General features: G+C 37.5%; 2 protein-coding genes across 6 annotated transcripts in view; one reads left to right on the top strand and one right to left on the bottom strand.

Annotated features, from left to right (window-relative positions):
* FAM13C (family with sequence similarity 13 member C) overlaps window positions 1–9601 on the top strand; it is a 121440-nt gene extending 111839 nt beyond the window's left edge. For 2 of the 5 annotated variants that reach the window (XM_062214244.1, XM_062214240.1), the window contains 4 exons: window positions 2421–2531; window positions 4494–4693; window positions 6184–6285; window positions 8951–9601. In XM_062214244.1, coding sequence (XP_062070228.1) covers window positions 2421–2531; window positions 4494–4693; window positions 6184–6285; window positions 8951–9074 — 537 coding nt within the window. In that variant the 3' untranslated portion in view covers window positions 9075–9601. The remainder of the gene's footprint in view (window positions 1–2420; window positions 2532–4493; window positions 4694–6183; window positions 6286–8950) is intronic. The other 3 variants (XM_062214243.1, XM_062214242.1, XM_062214241.1) reach the window with 3 other exon arrangements.
* A 925-nt stretch (window positions 9602–10526) lies between these two features.
* PHYHIPL (phytanoyl-CoA 2-hydroxylase interacting protein like) overlaps window positions 10527–24514 on the bottom strand; it is a 65753-nt gene continuing 51765 nt past the window's right edge. Inside the window, exons 4-5 of the mRNA XM_062214511.1 lie at window positions 24251–24368; window positions 10527–11550 (exon numbers count right to left, since the gene is read on the bottom strand). Coding sequence (XP_062070495.1) covers window positions 11016–11550; window positions 24251–24368 — 653 coding nt within the window. The 3' untranslated portion in view covers window positions 10527–11015. The remainder of the gene's footprint in view (window positions 11551–24250; window positions 24369–24514) is intronic.

The following is a 24514-nucleotide window of genomic DNA, read 5'->3' as shown; positions in this document are numbered from 1 at the left end:
AAATGGCTATAATGGCTGAAGTCAGGAGCTTCTTCCAGGTCTCCCACGTGAGTGCAGGGGCGCAAGGACTTGGGCCATCTTTGGCTGCTTTCCTAGCCACTTTAGCAGAAGTAGAGCAGCTGGGATTCGAACTGGCACCCATATGGGGTGCTGGCAATGCAGGCAGTGGCTTAACTCACTATACCACAGTGCCAGCCCCATGCTCCTCCTTTTTTTTTTTTTTTTTTTTTTAATTTTTCTGTTTAGCACTAGAGGAATGAAACTAACAAGAGAGTGAGCAAAAAGAAGGCCATGCCTAGAATACAGTTATATATGATTTGCTGATACCTTGATAGCTTTGCCATATAAAAACTCCTAACCAACCCTGTAGATGATCCCAATCACTATGTTCTGGAATAGTAGCCCAAAAACAAGCCGACTTTGCAAGACACAGAACTGCTACTGAGTGGCCAGTCCAGATGTGTTTTCTTGTTGACCTGATGGCAAAGTTGTTTGGGAAAAAACTACCGTAGCTCTAGCACGTTTACCAACATGTTTGTTTTTCTTTCTCTACATGGGCCTGGTGCCATATAATCTCTCATAGTAAACCACAGACATTTATATATAAAAACATTCTCTCTAATCATCCTCATAAACAAGCTCTTTCTTAAGCAGAGAAGTAAAACTGACATTCTCTTCTCTGGACAGTGAGCAATTCTCTCTGGACTTCTTAGCTTTAGAGACTCAACTCTTTACCCAGTTTTCCTGTGTCTAAGAAACTCAACTAGGCTAGCCATTGAAGCCTCATGTCTCCAGGAATTGTGGTAATGATTCTAAGAGTAAAATCATGGAATCATAGAATCATGAGACCGATTCCTCCCCCCTCTAGGGGAAGATGTGTCATGACTAAGATAATGTTTAAGGAATGATGGGCTAATAAACTAAAGGCTCTTGGGGTTAACAAACACTTAAAAGGCCTCTGCAGAGATCAGTTATTTTTCTAGTGAAAATAAAGATGAAAAAGCCTTAGGTTATATCTTGTGGAATTTCTATAAATATTGCTAAAAATTAGTCATTTTTGCCTATAAACCTGTGCTGATAGACTGATAGTGGGGATGCGGGTGTGAAAACTTAAAAAGTCCAGATCTGAACTCAGTTCTCAAGAAACTTTTAATGTATTTGAGCAGGTAAGACTTAAACACAGAAAGCAGTTAAGGCCCAGACGATAAGACAAAAAAGTTTAGAGAAAAGATCAATCAATACGGGCCAGGATGGTTTGCTATTGAGATGGGGGTAGGGTAGCATGGGATTAAATGGAAAGATTAACACACATTTAGGTCATTATCTTTTCCTTCAAGGTTCTCTCTGGGGTGTCTGGAAGGCAAAGGAATATGGTATGCTTGAACCTGTGTACTCTGATAAAAGATACCAGGGTGATGATATTATGAGCTATTTCTGCCATTTCCCTCCCACTACTTGCCAAGTATTAAACCATAGGCCCAGAGAGAAAGAGAAACTGTATATACTAGTATGCAGCAAATTAATGTAGAATACACAGCAGGGAGAAAAAACAAGCAGAGGAGTTGGGTCACTTTGGATGTAGGTAGGTAAGTAGATAGACATACAATGTGATCCTTGAAATTAGAATTTGAGGCTAGACCATGCAACAAATGAATATATACTGCATTACTGCATCAAGAGTTTATGAAATTCTTTAGTTGAAAGGAACTTTGTAACTTGAAATTTGTTTTATGGGTAGGAAATTGAGCATTCAGATAAGTTACATGTTTTGTCCAAGTAACTTAGTTCATATCAGAGCTACCCAGTAAGCTACCGTATAACTCAAGTGTGTAATGAAGATTTTGCACAAGGTTGATGTCTATCAATATAATCATTAAAGTCCACATAGATAAAATAGATGTTTAAGAAGAAAAATAAGTGTTTAAGAAGAAAAATCAGTAAGTCTGGGTTTTTTCCATCAAGACTGAAGTAGTAATTAAAGCTTCAACCAGTTGACAAATTGCCTGCTCCTCTAGAAAGCTCTACAAACCATCTTTCTAAAACTTCAACCTGTCCTTTAAGGTAGGAGTGGGGAACCTTTTTTTTTGTGCCAAGGGCCATTTAGATACTTATAATATCATTCACAGGTCATATAAAATTATCAACTTAAAAATTAGCCTGCTATAGATGTATTGAATTTTGAGTCCTTGGTAGGGCCAGACCAGATGCTTTGCTGGGCCTTCTATGGCCTGCAGGCTGGATGTTCCCCATCCGTGCTAGGAAGTTTTCCTAGGAAATGTTGGCATATGTTACATACAGAATCTTATAAATGAATGGCACCTTTTTTTTCTTATTAATATGGCATTATAATCCTTTGAAGTGTCATGATTTTTTTTTTTTTGCCTGCTAAAAATGATGTTTTTATTCTTAAGAAAAAATAGTTTCATGTTTTTCAGGTAACCAAGCAAGACAAGAACCTCATAAAGCCTCTTTATGATCGGTACAGAATTATCAAGCAAATCTTGTCAACGCCTTCTCTTATTCCAACAATTGTAAGTCAGGAAGCTTGCATTAACTAGAAACCTCTACCAGTGCTTTATATTGGTGTGTAGTCAACTCTGTCATAGTTAGTACTATGAAAATTCTAAATGGTCCTTTTTGGCAATATATACTGCTAGCAAGGCCAGTTTTTATTTTCAGAAAGTGGAAATAAGGTCTTCCCTAACCCTCAACACTATACTTAGCAGTGGCTAATAATTGGAATAGTTTTGAAACAGGGATATGTGATAGCACATGTGTGTTTGAAGCTACTTTTTTTTTTTTTTTTAATTTGACAGGTAGAATTAGAGAGAAGTCTTCCTTCCGTTGGTTCACTCCCCAAATGGCCGCCATGGCTGGAGCTATGCCGATCCAATGCCAGGAGCCAGGTGCTTCCTCCTGGTTTCCCATGTGGGTGCAGGGGCCCAAGCAGTAGGGCCATCCTCCACTGCCCTCCTGGGATGCAGCAGAGAGCTAGACTGGAAGAGGAGCATCCGGGGCTAGAACCCGGTGCCCATAAGGGATGCCGGATGCCGGCACTGCACGCGGAGGATTAACCAGTGAGCCATGGTGCCGGTGACCGAAGCTAGTTTTAACATTTGCTTGCATTGCCTTGGGTAATGAGAAGAAACAATGGATTTTAACTGGCATTGTTTAATTTATAACAGAGCTAGACAGAACAGCCTTCCTGTGTTTATACTGGATAATTTTTCTTCCTAATAAGAAATTTCAGAATATATTCTTTGATAAAATGGAACAATTATTTTTGGTACCATTTAAGCACAGTATGAGTAGATTTATTTTAGTATGTAATAGTGCTGGAATGAGTTTAGGTTACTTTTTTTTTTTTAAATTTTTGACAGGCAGAGTGGACAGTGAGAGAGAGAGAGAGAGAAAGGTCTTCCTTTGCCGTTGGTTCACCCTCCAATGGCCGCCGCGGCCGGCGCCCTGCGGCTGGCGCACCGCGCTGATCCGAAGGCAGGAGCCAGGTGCTTCTCCTGGTCTCCCATGGGGTGCAGGGCCCAAGCACTTGGGCCATCCTCCACTGCCTTCCCAGGCCACAGCAGAGAGCTGGCCTGGAAAAGGGGCAACTGGGACAGAATCCGGTGCCCCAACCGGGATTAGAACCCGGTGTGCCGTCGCCGCAAGGCGGAGGATTAGCCTGTTGAGCCATGGTGCCGGCGAGTTTAGGTTACTTTTAATAAATGATTGATGGTTATATAGAACTAGAAAACCACCACAAATCCTGCCCCATCAGTATCAAAATGGTCATTTGCTCAATATACCAATATAAAAAGGAATAAATATAAACTTTAGTACACTTGAGTACATTTATAATTCTATATTTTTAAATATATTAAGAGAATAATCGTTCATAATTTTAAAAATTTCCCATTAAGGTATAATTTAAAGTGCAGTATGATTTTCAAACTTTGCAAGAAATCTTTTTATTGTGATAAGAATTATCAGAACTGGTTAACAAGTATCCTTATGTTAATTTGGTCTTCAGAGACCTTTCTTGAATTAATTTATTTTCCAAGTATCCCCTGTATCTGAATGTGGGCCACAAAGGGGCCTGACTTGGGAAATTTCTGGATGACAAAAGGAATCTGTAGTCCTTCTCATCCTAACTCATATCACCATGAAGTATGTGAAGCTGGGGCCCAGACCTGGATGAAGGAGAGGAATTACCTGGCAGCGTAGTCCATACTACAGCCTGTTCTAAATGTCTGCTCTCTTTGGCCAGTGAACATATGTGAACTTGGTGAGCACCTTAGCCCAGTGTGGGTGCATCTTCGTTCACTGACTTCTGCAGGATCTCTACTGCAACTGAGAACGGACTCCTCTCAGCTTTTCTGTTCTGCTTCTCAGCAGGCACATTGGTTTTCATGTCTGTTAATGGTTCCATTCCCATTTCTGCATCTCAAGACGTACTCATCATTTTGTCACTTTCTGTAACTTTGCTCTGTGATAAGCAGGAGGAAGAGGACTCTGATGAAGACTGTCAACAGGGAGGTCAGCAGCCTTCTTTGCCAGACCCAGCATCTCACCTGCCTATTGGTGAACATGTCACCTACTCAGATGAGACTGAGCCTGTTAGGACCCTGCTTCCAGATGAAAAGAAAGAAGTAAAACAGCCAGCTCTCTCCATGTCTAATCTACATGAGGCTACCATGTGAGTATGCACCTTAGATGTGAAGACTTATTTTGGTCTGAGACACCTTGTATGTACATGCAAAGTTCAGAAGAGCTATTAGATCTTCTAAAAAGTGCTATCCACCAGAGCAGCCCCAAAGTATAATTTGGTTTTCCTTCTAACTGGGGAGAACCTAGAGGTATCAATAAAATTCTCAAGGTGACATAAATACTAATATTCAATTTGCTATAATTGTGTTTCTTCCCATCAGGGTGCTGGCACCAGTCCAACTCTCAAGAGTGTATTAGTACAGTTACATTTAAAAATACTGGATCCAAAGGAGTTAGGATCCTTTGTGGGTCACCAGTTGTGAGAAACTTTGTCCTAGTCTATTTAGAGGACATAGTTTCTCCAGATTTGGAGTCTGCTTGGCCTTAAATAAATGAGCTTTTCTTTTGTCTCCCACAGCCCCCTAGTCTGGAGCTGTCTGGATTTTCATTAATGTTATCATTACCATCGTTCATTAGCTGTCACTCCTGACTACTATGGCCCAGCTTATGAGATTTTCTTTAACATACATAGTGTGGTGAGTTTATATTCCCAAAGCAGAGATGGGCTAAGACCAAAGAGTAGGTTATAAATCGAGCTTTTAATGTGCTGTAGGATTTATTGTTACCTTAATTCCAGCTTATAGAAATATAACATGCTTGAAAGCAGGCATTATTTTTGAGTGTGTGATTGTTCTAACATAATTGTCTCTAACTTTTTGGAGGATATGGAATTTTTTTTCAAATCAATGGTATCTGTTTTTAAGAAAATGTCCATATATAATTTCAGAGAGTTAACAAAGTCTCTTAAACTGTATATCCAAGTTCTTGAATGAAGTGAGTAGAATTGTCATGTAACTATAGCTGTTTTTCTGGGTTTGAGTTCATTCTCAAGTTTTTATCATTCTCCTGGAATGAATTTGCCTAGATTAAGGACAGAACTTTAACATCTTCTCTTCTTGTGTCTATTAATCCGTCACCAAATGTGGTTACCCTCAATGCGTTAGTTTGCTTACCTCTTGTCCTTCCTCTCTCTCTCTTTTTTTTTTTTTTGGACAGGCAGAGTTAGAGAGAGAGAGAGAAAGGTCTGCCTTTTTCCGTTGGTTCACCCCCCAAGTGGCCACTACGGCCAGCTGGCACGCTGTGCCGATCCTAAGCCAGGAGCCAGGTGCTTCCTCCTGGTCTCCCATGTGGGTGCAGGGCCCAAGTTCCTGGGCCATCCTCCACAGCAGAGAGCTGGACTGGAAGAGGAGCAACTGGGACAGAATCTGGCGCCCCAATTTTCTATCAGTTTATTCCCCATATTTATGTGCTTTTCCTGTTTCAGCCTTCTGTGTACCATGCTTACTCCAAAATTACTCTCATATGATCAGAACACATTTTGAACATAATCAGCTTATTTTTTTTTTCTGAACAGACAAAACTGGTTATGATCTGTTATGCCAGTGCTTAAATGGCAAATATATATTTTGCCTGATACAGGCCTGTGCTGCTTGACCATCTTCGAGAAACTAGAGCTGACAAGAAGAGACTCCGGAAAGCCTTAAGAGAATTTGAAGAGCAGTTTTTTAAACAAACAGGAAGGTAAGTGGGTTGAGAGACTTTTTAAAGCCAATTTTCCTACAGAACTATTGTTCAGAGTGAGCTCGAATGTTTTTGCAGGGACAGTTGCATTATACAAGATGTAAATAACTTCCACACTGGCTTCCACTCAGGTTTTAACCAAGGGAATATTCTGATAGTGACATTATGGGAAGCTGTAGCTTTCAGATATGACATCAGTTTTTAAAATATAAAGGACAAACTCTAGAACTTTGCATAATCTCTTAACTGTTGAATTTAGTGTTTTGAAAACCATTTTTTCAATCAAGGTAACTTCTTTGTTTTTGGTATCTTAGTTCCAAAGTTATTTCCTACTTTTTAAACAATAATTATTCCTTTGCTTTAAATATTTCCTTTGTTCTTTGGAACTGTAATTATTTTATTTCAGGATTGGCCAAGGGTTCATTGCCATTTTTACTATCTCATAAAAACTTTAAATTCTCTATTTGTCCTTTGTTTTTCTATCTTAAGTCTCATTTACACTCTATTAGTTTCCTCTAACTTTTGGTGTATCACCTACCAAATTACATGCTCAGAAGATAAAGACTGTGGATCTACTTCTGGAAGACAGAGACAAATCACTTAGCTACCCTCAGCCTTAGTTTCCATTGTTAAAGGCTGAAATGACAGGATTCCTGGGATATTTGACAGCTACAGCTATCAATTTGACATCAGTCTTCAAAAGATAAAGGATGTAACTTTCCCAAAGTCACAAACTTATGAAGTGTGAGATACAATTAAATCTTCCTTCAGGTTTTACAGCATAAGCACTGGAGTCTGTGATACACTGGCTCCTGGGTATTCCTCTCCATCTAGACATGACTTTCCTGAACTGCTTTCAGCTTAGTACCTCAGGGTTGCCCTGATAAAAACAAACTAATTTCTAAAGGAATCTGGAAATGTTCAGGCTTAGTCTGAGTACTTGGCAACTTTGCTGTTTGATTCCATAGACCTTTGATTTGGAGCTGGACCAGTTCAGTGAGAAACTCTTTGTATTCACATTCTGCACTTTGAGTTCTAAATCTCCTTCAGATATGCCTATAATTGGCTATGAAGTTGTATGCCCTCTTGTGGCTATATTCTTAAACTGCATGCAAAGTGGTGATTTATTACAATTAAAATCAAATAATTGAATGGCTAGAAATTATGGATCTAAATCTTGTTTTCTTCAGAGAAAGTCTAAACATCCATATGGTAATATAACCATGCAATGCATTACCTAAAGTTTTGAGGCACTGCAAAGGTTCTTTGTAATATTTACCAATGTAATATTATCGCTTATAATAGAGATAGGAAATTTATATGAGGAAATTGCTTAAAGAAAAACATAGCGAAAATTGTCACTCTGGTCACAAAACTCTGGTTTATTAACCAAAATGGAGTATGTAGGACTAGGAAAACGTTAAATGAGGGACTGTTAGTGTTTCCCTGTAATAATTAAGATGGTATTCAGATAATCATTTGTATTAAGTTTGTCTGGTAACACAGAATGGGCTAAAGTGTTTTTTATATAACTTAGGGTTCCTCTCAAGTGTCGATCCATGCAATTGTGTACTACTATAACTTATACAAGAAATCACAGAGCAGTAAATAGTGGTGCAACACAAGAAGATAACGACATTCTTAGAGTATCTATACATCAGCTTTAAAAAACAGTTGTAAAATAGAAATCTCTCCATTGGGAAAATAGATTGGGGCTACATATAAACATCAAATATTCACTCTTCATCAAGTTTCAGCTATATTAATATTGGAAAGTATGTGTTTATATTCAGTTGTAATTGTAGTCATGAAACTGTATTTCCCACCCCTCGTACTGGTCAAGGGTAAAAATGTTTTTAAAACAACTGACTAGATTATTAAGAAGACTAGAGCCTTCTGAGACCCTGGAGCAATTATTTTCTTTTAGAAAACATCCTGACAACATATTGTGGGAAGCCAAATGGCTGTAACTCCAGATGTCACCCAATTATTCTTCAAAGTGAAAAGCAAGAGCAGGCGTTTAACTGCATATGTCTAAAAATGTACATTGTTATGTCTAGTCTTAGAATTAGTGAAGAAAACTGCTGGAATTTAGACTCTTAAAAATACAGTAGTCAAAAAGAATAGATGATTCTATCACATTTAATAGAGGAAGACTTAATTACAAGAAAACTTGAAAATGTTTCAAGTTCCCAAGGTAGCCATTGTTTTTCTGTCACTAAACATTCATAAATTATTTCTATGATAACTTTTTTTTTTCCTTGAGCATTTTCAGGCTGATCTTTTTAGCAGCTCTCACTTTAAGGGCTGAATATTCTACATAGGCATGGGACTCTGTACAGTAATGATGATGACTGGACAAGCAATGTCCTGAAAGTTCAGTGCCTTTGTCTTTTTTCCTCTTTAGGTTTTTTTTCCCCGTGTCTCGTTGTTATATGTCTAAGCACAGGACCCCGTATTTGCAAAAACACATATGACATTCATGTTCTCCAAGGATACTGTTATTTGGAAGAGGGAGTGAACGAAGGTGAAAGGGAGGGGGAGGACAATATGATGCAAAACTCAAGTAGAAGCTGTCACTCTGTACTTTCTCACTACAAATTATAAAAAATAATGAATGGATGTATTCATTATGAACTAACAGACTGTATTTTCTGTTTTACAGAAGTCCACAAAAGGAAGACAGGATTCCAATGGCAGATGAGTACTATGAATACAAGCACATAAAAGCCAAACTGAGATTATTAGAGGTCCTCATCAGCAAGCAAGATGTAGCCAAAACTATTTGAGGTTCAGGAAATGTTTATGATCTTTTCACTTACAATAAAGTCAAGCTTATCTTCCTCTGCCATTGTTGCAAGCAGCTTTGACATACTGAAAATGGAAGCACTTTAGTGATAGTATTAACTGTTTTTAAGAAGGAATAACAAATGCAATTAAATTATATTTGAGGAAGGATTTGGATGAGGGAAAATAGAACAAGTAACTCTAATTGGTAAAAATGCAGTCTTCTCCATGCCAAGGGGTAATTGTGAATATAATGAATGCAAAATAATCTAATGAAATCAGTGTAATACATAGCCAAGCTACCTGTTACAGAAAGTTTATATACTGTCCAAAGATTATATAGGTTGATAAGTGGAGAGCATAATTTTTTAAAACCAGGGAGAAGAGGAAAAGGAATTCTGCTTGTCATGTAGGGAGGAATTCAACTAGCAAGGAAGAAATTTACTTAAAACTTTTAGTAGATTTTTAAGTGATAAAATACCTACTACCTTGTCCCTTAAGTCTGCTAGGCTCTCAGTACCCTAAAATATACTAGAATGTGTCATGCTAATTTTTTATTTCTATATAAAAATAGCAATTATTTTATCTGTAATTTGAAATTTTACATTTCTTGTTACCAAAGTTCATTCTGATAGCATGTACTTTGTGAATTATCTTTGTCTAAAATTGATAGATATTTATATTAAAATACTGTATTAAAATTTTAAAATTGGTATTTTGGATAGATGTATCTGCAGTATAGAATCTAATGTGACCATAGTATTACTGCTGATGTTTTTCTTTACTATATCTAAGATTAAACAACTATTTTTCCATTGGGAAGATGCATTTTTCTTAATGTTCCAAGGTCTACTTTGTAAAAGTTGAACACTTTCTCATTACCTATAGTTATTCTTCATCCTGTACTAAATGAAAGGTTTGGAAACTGTTTGCCATGACACCTTAGAAAAGAAGGCAGAATATATTATTTGTTTCATAAACTTTAGTGTATCTTGTTTTATTATTTTGTACTGAAGCATGTTTTTTGTTTTTGTAAAAAGTTGACATTCTCTCATGTACCAACCATGTTAAGTTTCTGTTTTCTGTAGTTTTCAAGCATGAAGAAACTCACATTTTCACATTGTTTGGATAGGAAAATTACTGTTTCAGAAGCAGACTAATTCAGAGGCTTGTTGTTTTCTCTGTATTCACCTGATTTTTTTTTTAACTTTTATGAATCGGAATAATGCCCATAAATTTGTTTAATTGAAGTCATCTACTTGTAACAGGACAGATACACAGCTATTTGAGGTTTACAAATTACATCTTCGATAAGAGAAATGGTTTTGTGACAAGTATACAATTGCTATTAAAATGTAACTATATTCTGTATGACTGTAAATATTTTATACAACAATGCAAATAAAATATTTTTCTATTATATTTATTATGTTTGAAATACAGTAGTTGTTTCCTGTTAGCTAATATAAATAACATAAATAACACTGTCAAACAACAAGTTGGAAGTGCTGACAATTCTAGGTTTCACTCATGCTGCAATTACACCCTTTCATGCGATTTGGACTTATCCCAATATTTGTTCAGTAGATTAAAATGAATGCATATTTAAACACCATTTATAAGCCATTATTTTGTATTTTGCTAAAGCAGTCTATATAATTGTTTTGTTATGTTTGGCATAAACAAAAAAAAATTGCAGCATCTAGGCAAATAAAGTGTCAGAAGGAGAACTTAGGCTATTTCATCATTGAAAGTGGTGGGAAGGGTGGGAAATAGGAAACACTAAAATGGTTCTGAATGAAATTTGGAAAGTGATAGTTGGCATTTGGTGATAGCGGCATGTGCATGCTTCAGTGGAAACATCTGGTAATGAAAATGGACAAGAGTAGATTGACTCTCCTAAGGGAAGAAAAAGGGCTGAGTAAGAATAAGAAAAGGGGGCATTAACGTCCAACACTGATGTTACAGGTTTTGCAGCTGGGATCTTTCTTGGCATTTGCAGTAGACAAACTCATGAGCTGATGACCAGTGATTTCTGCTACGGTACCCAGAGAAAGATCCACAGGGTCAGTGTAAATGACTTCTAAAATGACATCCTGGGCATGGTGGTAGACCAGCAACCCATCTTCTTCTGTACAGGTCAAAAACTTATTATCCTTGGAATTGAGCTGAGGAAGACGCTGCTTACAAAATTCATCTCCTGGTGATCCCACAGGGGCAATAACAAGAATCACATAATGATAAGCAGTGTACATACAGTAGAAGTCCCCAAAGTATAAGTTAGTATTGGGGTTAAAAAGTTTTTCTGCTGCAATTTCAAACCTGTATCTTCCATAAGGTGAATCCTGGGGTGGCTTCCCAGTATTGAATTCAGTGCTGCAGCTGAAGAAGATGCCTTCTAGTTTTCCACTAATAGGAGAGCCATGGCTGCCACTGTTATCTTTGACAGAGGGCTGCATGGCGCTCCCATGATGTTCTCTGCAACAGGAAATAAACAGTCACTATTTAGTGATTTATACATTTGAATGGACCGAGAGTCAGCCATCTTGTGTTGAAGGCCTGAATGGCCAGCCTACTAACAGATCGAGGGGAAGGCATCTTTTGACTTAGGTTCTTTAAAAATGATCTTCTGCAAACCTTGAAAATCTTTAACATCATAAACTTCCTGACCAGAAATACCACACTAGAAATTTTACACATGAAATCACAACTAATATGTGCCTACTCGGGTGCAAAGTGGCCTTGTGAAGAGGAAACTGAACTCAGCACTGGTTACTTAAATATTTAGAATGTTTCTTTAAAATATGGTAGAATTTCATAAAATGAACGGAGTCTACTTGAGAGAAAAATGTTTTGTTTTGGCTTTGTTACCCAGACACAGCTGGATCAAGTTCTCTCTCCGTCACTGTGCTTGTTAGTCTCTCTTTAAGCTCACCCCTACATCCATTCTCCACCCTTCTTGTCTTCCATCACGGTCTGGCACTCTATCCAGTTCTTCTTTGCCCTCTATCTCCCTTCCATTTCACTTCTACCAGTGGCAAGACCAGCAGAGCTAGGAGGTGAAAACCTCCTGGTGTATTTTCCTCCACTGCCTCCAAGCATCTGAGCCTTGTGGTTCTAGCAGGACTGGGTGTTTGTATGATTGTCTATAGCACACTGTTCCAGCCGAGTGGCCTCTACATCCTCTACATTCATTTCCAAGAATAATGAAAATTTTCGACTCCTGGTGGTTCCTGGTGGTTTTAGTATCTCCTTAATCCTGCGTACACCTTTACAAATAGCAGCTTTATTAAATTCTCCAGAATTCCCTGAGTGTGCCTTCTTTTCCTTGCAGGATTTGTGACTTTGGATGAAAATTTCAAGCTATCCCCCAGCCAAGAAAAGATTCCCTGAGTCAGCATGCTGCTTAAAGAGTCAATGAGGTATGCTCTGTATCTGCTACTGACTTTAGAACTGCAGTGGATCTCAAATTCCTCCATCTAAAGCCACCTGGGAGCTTGCTGAAATGTATGCTCAAGTAAAGACCAAAAAATTCCACACATACAGTAAGGAGACAAGAAATAAATGCAGTGTTATATCCTGGATCATACTCTGCATTGTTACTGTTGTTTTTTCTTCCTACTGATGTTCCAAGATTTCTTTATTTTCTTCATGCTTCAGAAATTTTGTTTAGCTGGTTTCTTTTAGGGTAGTTTTGCTAGTGACAAATTCCCATAGTTTTCCTTTACCTAAGCATATCTTGACTCCATTTTTTTTTCTTCTTGAAGGATAGTTTCACTGTATACAGGGTTCTGGATTACTCTATCAGAACTTGAAAATATTTTGCCATTTTTCTGACCTTTGATATTTCGTTATTCAAAGTTTTCCCCATAAATACCCTTTTTCTCACCACTTCCAAGATTATTTTCTTAGTCTTCAGTTTTCAGAAGGTTATAATGTAACTTGGCTGGATTTCTTTTGAGTTTATCCCATTTGACGTTTTCTCAGCTTGAATGTGTAGGTTACATTGTTTGCCAAATTTGGGAACATTTCAGCTATGGTTTTTATGGATAGCTTAGAAAAATTATATATGTATGTGAAAGGCAGAGCAAGAGAGAAGGAAAAACAGAGATCTTCCATCTACTGGTTCACTTCCCAAATGGCTACAACACCCACAGCTGGGCTAGACTGAAGCCAGGAGCCAGAAACTCTGTCTTGAGCTCTCACCTGGGTGACAGAGCCCAAGAACTTGGGCTATTTTCTATTGCTGTCCCAGGTATATTATCCAGAAGCTGTTATAAAGCAGAGTAGCTTTAGAACTGGAACCTGAACTCTGATATGGGAGCATCAGTTTAACTTGTTACACCACAATGCTTTTCTTTTTTTCCCCTCTTGATCTGCTCTGGCACCATATGTCTGTCCATGACAGTGCTTTTATTTCCCCTCTCTGATAAGTTGTATCTTTGTTCTGAGTTTAGGGAACTTTTATTCTATCTTCAAGTTGACAGAGTTTTCTGTTTTGTTTTCATACTCTTGATTCCGCTATTGAGTCTACCCACAGAGTTTTCTTTTTTTTTGACAGGCAGAGTTAGAGAGAGAGACAGAGATACAGGTCTTCCTTCTGTTGGTTCACCCTCCAAATGGCTGCTATGGCCAGCACACCACACCGATCCAAAGCCAGGAGTCAAGTGCTTCCTCCTGGTCTTCCATGCCGGTACAGGGCCCAAGAACCTGGGCCACAGCAGAGAGCTGGACAAGAGGAGCAACTGGAACAGAATCCAGTGCCCCAACCAAGACTAGAATCCGGGGTGCCGGCGCCGCAGGTGGAGGATTAGCCAAGTGAGCCGCGGTGCCAGCTTATTTCTTTGCTTATTAAGTTTTTCAGTTTTAAAATTTGCATTTAATTTTTATATCTTTTTTGTCACTTCCTTGTTTTTTTTTTAATTTTATTTAGTTATAAAAGTTTCATGTATTTCACATATACAGATTTAGCAACACAGTGATACTTCCTACCCTACCCTCCCTCCAGCCCATGCTCTAACCCTTCTTCCTCATCCCTCTCCCATTCCTACTCTTAATTTTTACAAAGATAAATTTTCAACTTACTTACTGATAGTAAAGTTAATGCTACACTAAGTCAAAGAGTTCAACAAATAGTATAAAGAAAAAAAAAAAAACAAAACACTGTTCCTTAAAGGAAGACATGAGGTCTGTAAACAATCATCAAATCTCAATGTCCACTTTACTCTAATACATTACATTTTAGGTAATCTATTAGTTACCTTGGATCAGAGAAAACATGATATCTGTCTTTTGGGAATGGCTTATTTTTACTAAGTATGATGGTTTCCATTTGCATCCATTTTGTGGAAAAGATAGGATTTTTTTTTTTCCGCTGAGTACTATTCCATAATTTCTTTATCTAGTCAACAGTTGATGGACATCTGGGTTGATTCCATATCTCAGCTATTGTGAATTTGTGCTGCAATGAACATGGGGATACAGATAATTCTTTCAGATGCTGATTTCCTTTGGTTTGGGTAAATTCCCAGGAGGGGGATGACTGGATCATATACGTAGGTCTATATTGAGATTTCTGAGGTTTCTCCATACTGTCTTCCATAGTGGCTGCACCAGTTTACAGTGAATTAGGGTACCTGTTTCCCCACTTCCTTGCCAGCATTTGTTGTTTGTTGATTTCTGTATGAGAGCCATTCTAACTGGAGTGAGGGGAAACTTCATTGGGGTTTTGATTTGCATTTCCCTGGCGGCTAGTGATCCTGAGCATATTTTCAAGTGCCTGTTGGCCATTTGAGTTTGTTCTCTTGAAAAGTTTCTGTTCAAGTCCATTGTCCATTTCTTAACTGGATTGTTTATTTTGCTGTTGAATTTCTTGAGCTCTTTATAGATTCTGGATGTTAACCTTGTATCAACTGCATAGCTTACAAATATTTTCTCTCCTTCTGTTGGTTGCCTCTTCATTTTGCTGAGTGTTTCTTTTGCAGTTCAGAAGCTTCTCACCTTGGTATAATCCCATTTATCAATTGTGGCTTTGATTACCTGTACAAGAAGTCTTTGCCTATGCCAGTGTCTTGGAGTTTCCCCAAGTTCTCTAATGATTTGATGGCACGGGGTTGTAGATTTAGGTATTTCATCCATTTTGAGTGAATTTTCGTGTAAGGTAGGAGTCTAATTTCATACTTCTGCACATGAATTCTATGTTTTCTTAAAGACATTTATTTGAAAGGCAGATTTACAGACAGACAGATTTTCCATCTGATGGCTGCTATGGTCAGGGCTGGGCCAGGCCAAAACCAGGATGCAGGGGCTCACACTTGGGCCATCTCCTGCTGCTTTTCCCAGGCCATTAGCAAGGAGCTGGACAGGAAGTGGAACAGCCAGGACTCAAATCCGTGTTCTGATATGGGTTGCTGGCATTGCAGGTGGAAACTTAACCTGCTAGGCCACAACACTGGCCCCCCTTGCACCATTTTTATGGTAGCTGCTTAAACATCCTTGCAGCAAATTCCAAGATTTGTGTTATCTTATTGTCTGTGTCTTTGGTCACCTTTTCTCATTCAGCTTACGATCTTCCTGTTTCTTGGTATGATCAGTGAATTTCAGCTGTATCTTGGACATTTAGGGTATTACGTTGGAATATTATAGATCTGATCTTATTTTAGTAAGCTTTTCCTGAAATGTACAAGGAGGGGAAGTGTACAGTGTGTCATATCATTCCTGTCAGAAGAGGTTAAGGGTCCCCACTTAACCACCTCCCAGCCTCATGCAATTAGAGGCTATTACAGGAGGAGGTGGGAGTTTAAGTTCCCAGTAAATCTCCATTAACAAAATCTAGCTGAGACAGGGTGGATATATCTTATTACTGTTCCCCATGTGGCCTTCACTGACACTGGTGGTAAGACTCACTGCCTCTGTGAAGTGGTAGAAACCCTAAGCTCCTTAGCCAGCCTTTCCTGGTACCACCCCAGCAGAGGGTGAAGGATTGGAGAAGCAGTGCTGCCATATGTTTACAAGAGGGTGGAGGGGTCCAGTGCTGTGGTATATAGAAGGCTAAGCCTCTGCCTTTGGAGCTGGGAACCCCATATGGGTGCCAGTTCATGTCCCAGCTGCTCTTCTTCCAATCCAGCTCTCTGCTATGGCCTAGGAGAGCAGTAGAAAATGGCCCAAGTACTCGGGCCTCAGCACCTGTGTGGGAAACCCGTAAAAAAGCTCCTGGGCTTCAGATTGGCCCAGCCATTGTGGCCATTTCAGGAGTAAACCTGCAGATGCAAGAGCTTTCTGCCTCTCCCTCTCTCTGTAACTATGCCTCTCAAATAAAATCTTTAAGAAAGAAAGAGGGTGGAAGCATAGGCTGCCCTCTTGACCTTGGCTGGTAGCCATGGGACTGCAGTTCTTTTTTTGCAATGGTATTTGGCTGGAAGAGAGTGGCTACCCTGTAAAAGGTTTCTACATTGAAAGCAGTCCCTTTCCTGGTTCTTTGCATTAATAGGAAGATGTTCTATTTGTTTTTATTAATGCCCACTGACACTCCAGATTCTCCAGCACCTAGTCTAGTATATAAAAACAAAAAAGAAAATTCAGGTGACTACTCATCATGCCATTCCTTTAGTTTCAAGTCCTTTTTACTTTTCAAAGTCCTCTTATATGCTACATATTCATATGTAATATCCAGGGTTTTAAATTGTACTTACTGGGAAGAATATGGAGAAATGTTTCTATTCCATGTTTTCTGATTATATTTCTTATCGTAGTCTCATTAATAAAATGCAAATAACTGTATGTGTCCCACATATTTATAAGTACACCATTATGTGAAATAACAGTAAGAAATACAAAAGCAGGAATTTAGACTAGAAAATGTGTCCTATCGGTAGGACTGTGCACTTTGAGGGTATATAATCTGGTACCAAAAGTAAAGGCATTCTTCCATATGCCAACAAATCTCAATATGAGTCCTAATTAGAAACTTTACAGGTGCAGAAAGGTGTTTCAAGGACAATTAAGCTACCTAGAAAACATGAACAAATGGCAAGAGAAAAGAGTAGTATTTTCATTCAAAGTAAGGAAAAGGACTCTTCATTTTGGCATTATTTTTTAGAAGACATCAAAGTGAGTTCATACGGATTGAGTAGATTTGTCTAGGACTTTCAGAATTTAAAGGAAGATTCCAATTGCCTCATATAGTCAAGTATTCTGAGTAACAAGATATTTTAAATGGATTCTAATTGAGAGTCCTGACTAGATTTCATTAGATAAAAAGAACATCAAGATCCACTTAAGTTATTTAGTATTTTTTAAAATAAATCTTTTTTAAAAGACAATGCTGACTAATCAGTGGAATTGCTGAAGAGCTGACAAAAGGCATATACAATCTATTCAATCAAACAGTAACTGAAAACTTCTCTAGTCTTGGCAAAGATATGAACATCCAAGTAAGGAGTACCATAGAATGCCATAAAGATACAAACTGAAAAGAACCTCACCACAATATATATATATATATATATATATATATATATATATATATAGTCAAACTGTCAAAAGCTTAAGACAAAGATAATTCTAAAAGCTACAAGAGCAAAGCACCAAGTCACCTTTAAGGAAGTCCCTGTTATGTGAACAGTAGATTTGTTACAGACCAGAAGCAAATGTATAGATATATTTCTAGTTCTAAAACAAACTGCCAACGAATAATGCTATACCCAACAAAGCAATCATTCATAAATGAAGGAAAAACAGACTTTCCAAAACAAGAAAAAATTGCTGAATTCTATCCCATATTGGTTTTACAAAAGATACTAAATAAGTCCTATATACAGAAGCCAATAAATAAATAAACAACCAACATCACGAAAGCCTGAAAGGATAAACCCCAGTAGGAAAAGAACAAGGGATATTTAAAATCAAAAGAAGTAATTTTAAAAAGTAGAACTATGTCATTACTTATCAATATTACTTTGAATATAAAAGGCATAGACTAAATAAATTGAAAAAACACAAGTAGAAGGCTGCCTTCAAGAAACTAATTTCACCAGTAAAGACAGACAGACAGAGGTCAAAGTATGGATAAAAAGGACTCCTATGAAAATGGAAGCTAAAAGCTGGCAGGAAAAGTTGTACATATATTGGACAAAATGGGCTTTAAGACAAAACCATAAAAGGAGACAAAGAAGACCGTTATATAATAGTTAAGAGATAAATTAACAAAGATTATAGGGTAACTGTAAATGTAATGTATATAATGCTGGAACACCCAATTTTATAAAACAAACATTAGATCTAAAGGGTGAACAACCTCCAATATAATTTTAGTAGGGCACTTCACTCCCTTTCATCAATGGAAAGATCACTGAGACAAAAAAAATTCAACAAACATCTGAGTTAAGATATATTTTTGATCAAATGGAACTGACAGATATTTACAGAACATTCTACCCAACAACTATAGAATACACATTCTTTTCACCCCAGCTCATCTAACAGTGCCTAGGATAGCCTATTAGGACACAAAATAAGCCTCAATTTTTAACAACAAAAATCATATGTATCCTTTCTGATGACAATGGAATAAAATTCAACAAAGCACTCCAGAAATTATAAAAATACGTGACTGAACAACATCCTATTGAAGAATTCAAAAGGAAAATTTTAAAATGCCTCGAAACTAATGAAAGTGAAAACATATTGAAACTTATGCTGAATCCTTCATAATAATAAGCAACTACATTAAAAACAGGTATCAAATAACTTAATAGTATATCAAGATTTTAGAAAACAGTGACAAACCCAAAATTAGGAGAAGGAAATAAATACCAAAGACCAGATAAAGACATAGAAAAGAAATACAAAAGGTTAATGATGAGTTAATTTTTGAAAAGATAAAATTGATAAGCCTTTAGTTACCAGGGGTTTTGACCCCCCCCTCCTTTTTTTTTCTTCCCAAGGGCATACAAAATTATCAACTTAGCCTGCTACAGATTGACTGAATTTCAAGTCCTGCCTTCAGGTGCCTTGGCAGGGCCAGACCAAATGATTTCATGGGTCTTTGCCATAAAGAAAATTCCATGACTAGATAGCATCACTGCCTAGAGTTCTACCAAACTTTTAAGGAAGAACTAACACCAATTCTTAAACTATTCCAAAACATTGAAAGAGAACTTTTCCAAATTCAATCCACAAGGGTAACGTTACCTTGATTCCAAAACCAAACAAGGCCACAACAATAAACCATAGTCCCATATCCCTGATGAATATATATATCAACAAATACTTGCAAATTGAATCCAACAATACATCAAAATGATCATTCATCAAATGGAATTTATCCCAGGAATGCAGGGATGGTTCAACCTAATACAAATCAATAAATGTAATTTATATTGTCAATATTATAAAGGATAAAAATCATCTGACCTTAATAGGTACAGAAAACACAATTGATAAAATTCCATGTCCATTTATGATAAAAAACCCTGAACAAATTAGGTATATAAAGACCATAAGCTTAACATAATAAAGGCTATATAGTATAAGTGCAGGTTGACATTGTATTAAATAGGAATAACAAACTATTTCCTCTTACATCTAGAATCAGACAAGAATGTTCATTCTCACTCTTAGATTCAGTGTAGTAGTAAAAGTTTCAACCAAAGAAATTAGGCAAGAAGAAAACATAAAATGCACACAAATGGAAAAGGTGAAAAAATTTCCCTATGTGAAAGTGACAAGATGTTCTTTTTTTTTTTTGACAGGCAGAGTGGACAGTGAGAGAGAGAGAGAAAGGTCTTCCTTTGCCATTGGTTCACCCCCCAATGGCCGCTGCAGCTGGCGCACCGTGCTGATCTGAAGGCAGGAGCCAGGTGCTTCTGGTCTCCCATGTGGGTGCAGGGCCCAAGCACTTGGGCCATCCTCCACTGCACTCCTGGGCCACAGCAGAGAGCTGGCCTGGAAGAGGGGCAACCGGGACAGAATCTGGCACCCTGACCGGGACTAGAATCTGGTGTGCCGGCACCGCAGGCGGAGGATTAGCCTATTGAGCCGTGGTGCCAGCCAAGATGTTCTTAGAAAGACATTTATCTACATCATGACCAGACTATTACATTTAGCAATCACCAGCGTGAGTGTGAAAACAGAAAAAAAAAAAAACATTAAAACCCTTGGTTGGAACCCTTTATACTTTCCACAGAATAGAAACTAAAAACTATTAAACCTTTTACACAATTAGTCTCCAGTAGAGTCAAGTTTGTTTTTTTTTCCTATATACATGAGTACTGTCTAAAACATGTCTTCTTTGTAGCAGATAGGCCTTGTGCTTTAATAAGTTCACAAATCTGTTGTAACCTATCGCTTCCCTGTCACTTCTCTGGCTTGCCACTCCTCCTAAACTTTGTTGACTGGAAATTATTAAAACCTGCCCTTGCCATAGAAACTGCTGCTGCTGTAACTGACCACGCCATCTTGATTTCATGGTTTGGGAAAATATTGGTTTCTACCACCATAGGAATCAGAGCTTCTGCCTTCGAAGTTTCCTCTAAAATTTGAAGACTGATTGTTGTAATTGCCAAAATCACTGTAGCTTCCACCACCTCTGAAATTGCTTCCCTCATTACATTCCACCCATTGTAAGCATCCCCACTGTTACCACAGCCACTGTGACCACCAAGATTTCCCCCACAACCAAAGCTGTCATTGCCACCAAAACTACCTCTGTGATCACCACCAAAGTTTCCAGAGGCACTTGGACCTCTCTGGATGGATGAAGCACTAGCCACCACCTACTTTGATGGGCCTTCCTTACTTTGCAGCCGTGACTATTCACATGATCGTATTTCTGAAGAACAATCTTAATAGTAAATGGAATGATTCAACACACAATAAACTCAATCTACTACGAGACTTAAAACTGGCAAATTCAGTAAACTGCAAAATCATCATTGTTACAAACCAGTAATAAACTCACTGAAAAATTATAACAGCAATCCCATTCACAATAACATATAAAATTTAAGCAAGTGGGATTAATTCAGGCTAAGAAGTTCAGTACATCAAAAGCAATAATCAACTGAATAAAAAGACAACCAGTAGAATGGAAGAAAATATCTGCAAGTTATGCGTCTATTAAAAGATTAATATCCAGGATATATAAGGAACAAAAAATCCAGGAAATAGACATGAATCTAAACAAATAACTTCTCAAAAGAAGAAATACAAATAGCTAACAAATACATTTAAAAAAAAGTTCAACATCACTAGTCATCAGGGAAATGCAAATCAAAACCACAGTGAGATAAGTAGTTGACTCTAGTTAAAATGGCTATTATGAAAAGGACAAAAAAGTTTACAGACACTAGTGAGAATGGTGAAGAAAAGAGAATCTCATGCACTGTCAGTGGGAATGCATATTTGTGCGGCCATTCTGCAGTATGGAGGGTCTTCATAAAAACTAAGATCTGTCATATGACTCAGCTATCTCACTTCTGGGTATATAAGAAATGAAACTAGAATATGAAGGTGATATCTGCATTCCCAAGATTATTGTTCATTGAAACACCATTCACAGTAGCCAAGATATGTCCATCAATGGATGAATGAATAAAGAAAATGTGGTAACTGCACACTAAGTGGATTATTATTCATCAAGAAAAAAAATCCTGCGATTTGCATAAAAATTGCTAGAACTACATACAGGTTGAAGTAAGATACAGAGAAGCTCAAATGTACTTGTTTTCTCTTATATGTGGAAGCTAAAAAAATACACTGATTAGTAGAGACTGGAGATACTGCAGGGTAGAAGAAATAAAAGAAGACTGGATCAACATAGATTGAATTAGTAATTTCTATTATGAGTTATATGAGGAACTATAATCCACACAACATGTGATATAAAAAACTAGGAGAGAGGAGCTTGTGGTTTCTAAACACAAAAGATAAGAAAATGGAAAAGCTAGTTGCCTGGTTTGATCAGTTTATGCTGTATATGTGTTGAAACATTGCATTATATCCCATAAAAAAAGAACCAATATTAAATGTCATTAAAAATTTTAGAATAACTAAAAAAGTTAAGAAATTATACTCATGCCTTGCCAAACATATGTACCATATCTAAATGGATTTCACCTGTTTTATAATTATCAATGAAAATTCAAAAAAAGCAAATTCATTAATAAACAAATCATACAATATCTCTAATGACTTTATCCATTTTCTGGTGCTTTGTCTTTATGTTTTTATTTACTTCTTGGAAGAATTTTTGGAAATGGATGCAGGAAATTTTAAAGTATGGAAGGACTGAAAACAGGCCAGTGCCCACGTGAAGGACAGTGAAAAAATGCTAGGGCGATACTGACCTCCAGTGGCCACAAAACACAGGCACTAGTAATTCTCAAGAAATTTAAACCTAGCACCAAATATAAAATTATTTATCTGCTTAATCTATTTCTTAAGACAACAGCAACAGTGGAAAATTTTGTTTTCAAATTTCATGCTTAATAATAAATATAAAGAAACACCTTCTTGCTGAGTATATAAAATCATTCCCAATTGGCAACTAACAAGCACAGTAATTTATTATCACATTATACTCTCTTAATGACATACACCAGGAATTACATAAACTCTAGGGTGAATACTTTACCAGTCAAGAGAATGATGGACCAAATTCTGTATTTACACGAGATAATCAAAGAAAAGGCAGGAATGCTTTTCACACCAAAATGTATTAAAAATATGATATGGTAAAATACTTTATTTAAAGAAAACTGATGCCTAAATACACTGTTTAAAAATGTTTTCATATATTGCAGCTGACTTAAATCTGGAACCATGATCTTGATTTAAGAGACGAAAAGTGTGAAAAATAAAAATTAAAAAATGTCCGTTTTATGCATATATACATATATATGTATATGTATATATACATATACAGTCCTGTCAATTTCCAAATCCTTAAGAGTCTAAGTTAAGACCAAGGCTTTTAAAATGACACGCTAGGCCGGCGCCTTGGCTTAACAGGCTAATCCTCCGCCTTGCGGCGCCGGCACACCGGGTTCTAGTCCCGGTTGGGGCGCCGGATTCTATCCCGGTTGCCCCTCTTCCAGGCCAGCTCTCTGCTATGGCCCGGGAAGGCAGTGGAGGATGGCCCTACTGCTTGGGCCCTGCACCCGCAAGGGAGACCAGGAGAAGCACCTGGCTCCTGGCGTCGGATCAGCGAGATGCGCTGTCCGCAGCGGCCATTGGAGGGTGAACCAACGGCATAAAGGAAGACCTTCCTCTCTGTCTCTCTCTCTCACTGTCCACTCTGCCTGTCAAAAAAAAAAAAAAAAAGACACACTAGAGGTATTGCTGTGTAGAAGTTACAGAAACTAGAATTTGTCATTTGTAAGTCTTAGTTTTACTGTGAAACGCGCACCTATTTATCATCTTAAACTTTTTTTTATTTGTAGAAGAACATTTGCTACAACTACTAAAACTGCTGATAAGATAGAATTGTTTCAACTTCGCAGGAACCATTTCCACTTTGTACTTAGGCAGAAGCTTTGCAAATCCCATCTGATTTACAATATATTATGAAAGAAACACCCTTTTATTCTCCAATTCTCACTGTCAAAGAGAAAATTTCATAGTATAAGGCAAGTGGGCATTCTGTGATTGGGAATTAGAGGAATGTATAAATTAAATGGGGGATGTAAAGCCACCCTTTGGGATGCCAGGATCCCATATGGGTGCCAGTTCAAGTCCCTGCCATTCCACATCCAATCCAGCTCCCTGCTAATGGCCAAAGTGCCCCTGCCACCAACTTGGGAGACCCAGTTGGAGCTACTGGCTCCTGGCTTCAGTCTGGGTCAGCCCTGGCCATTGCAGCCACCTGGGGAGTGGAAGATTCTCTCTCTCTCTCTCTCTCTCTCTCTCTCTCTCTGTAACTCTTTCAAATAAATATTTTAAAAAATCATCTGGTCAAACAGACAAGAATTGCTATTACAAATGATTATGGAAAGAAATTTAAGTGAAGTGAGAAAAATCCTATAATCTTTTTCTAAATTTCTGTGGGAAATAAAAGCCAGCTATAATGAAGTATTTTGAAATGCAAATAATTGCTAATTGACAGAAATAGAGTCAAAGTAAATATGAGCCTAGAATTTAGAGTATTTAGTAAAACAAGTCAATATATTTTTGCTCTTACCGAATATAGTCAAAATATTCTTTGTGCTGGTTACGATAAAAAACTGAAAATTTAAGCATACGTCCTGAAATCACTTCAGCCTTCTCCAACAGCTGTGTTAGATGAACTTTTGAGTAGTCTGAAAATAACCCCAAGAAAGTCCATTAAAAACAGAACACCAAAAAATAAACTACATATTTAATAAATTGGAGATTTTTTAAATTAACCTTTAGGGAATTCAATTTAGTGAATAGGAAATAAAATTGTAAACAGAAATCATTCATT

Source organism: Lepus europaeus, chromosome 17 (assembly GCF_033115175.1).
Source record: "Lepus europaeus isolate LE1 chromosome 17, mLepTim1.pri, whole genome shotgun sequence".
Classification (NCBI taxonomy): domain Eukaryota; kingdom Metazoa; phylum Chordata; class Mammalia; order Lagomorpha; family Leporidae; genus Lepus; species Lepus europaeus.
This window is presented reverse-complemented; position numbering and strand designations above follow the sequence as displayed.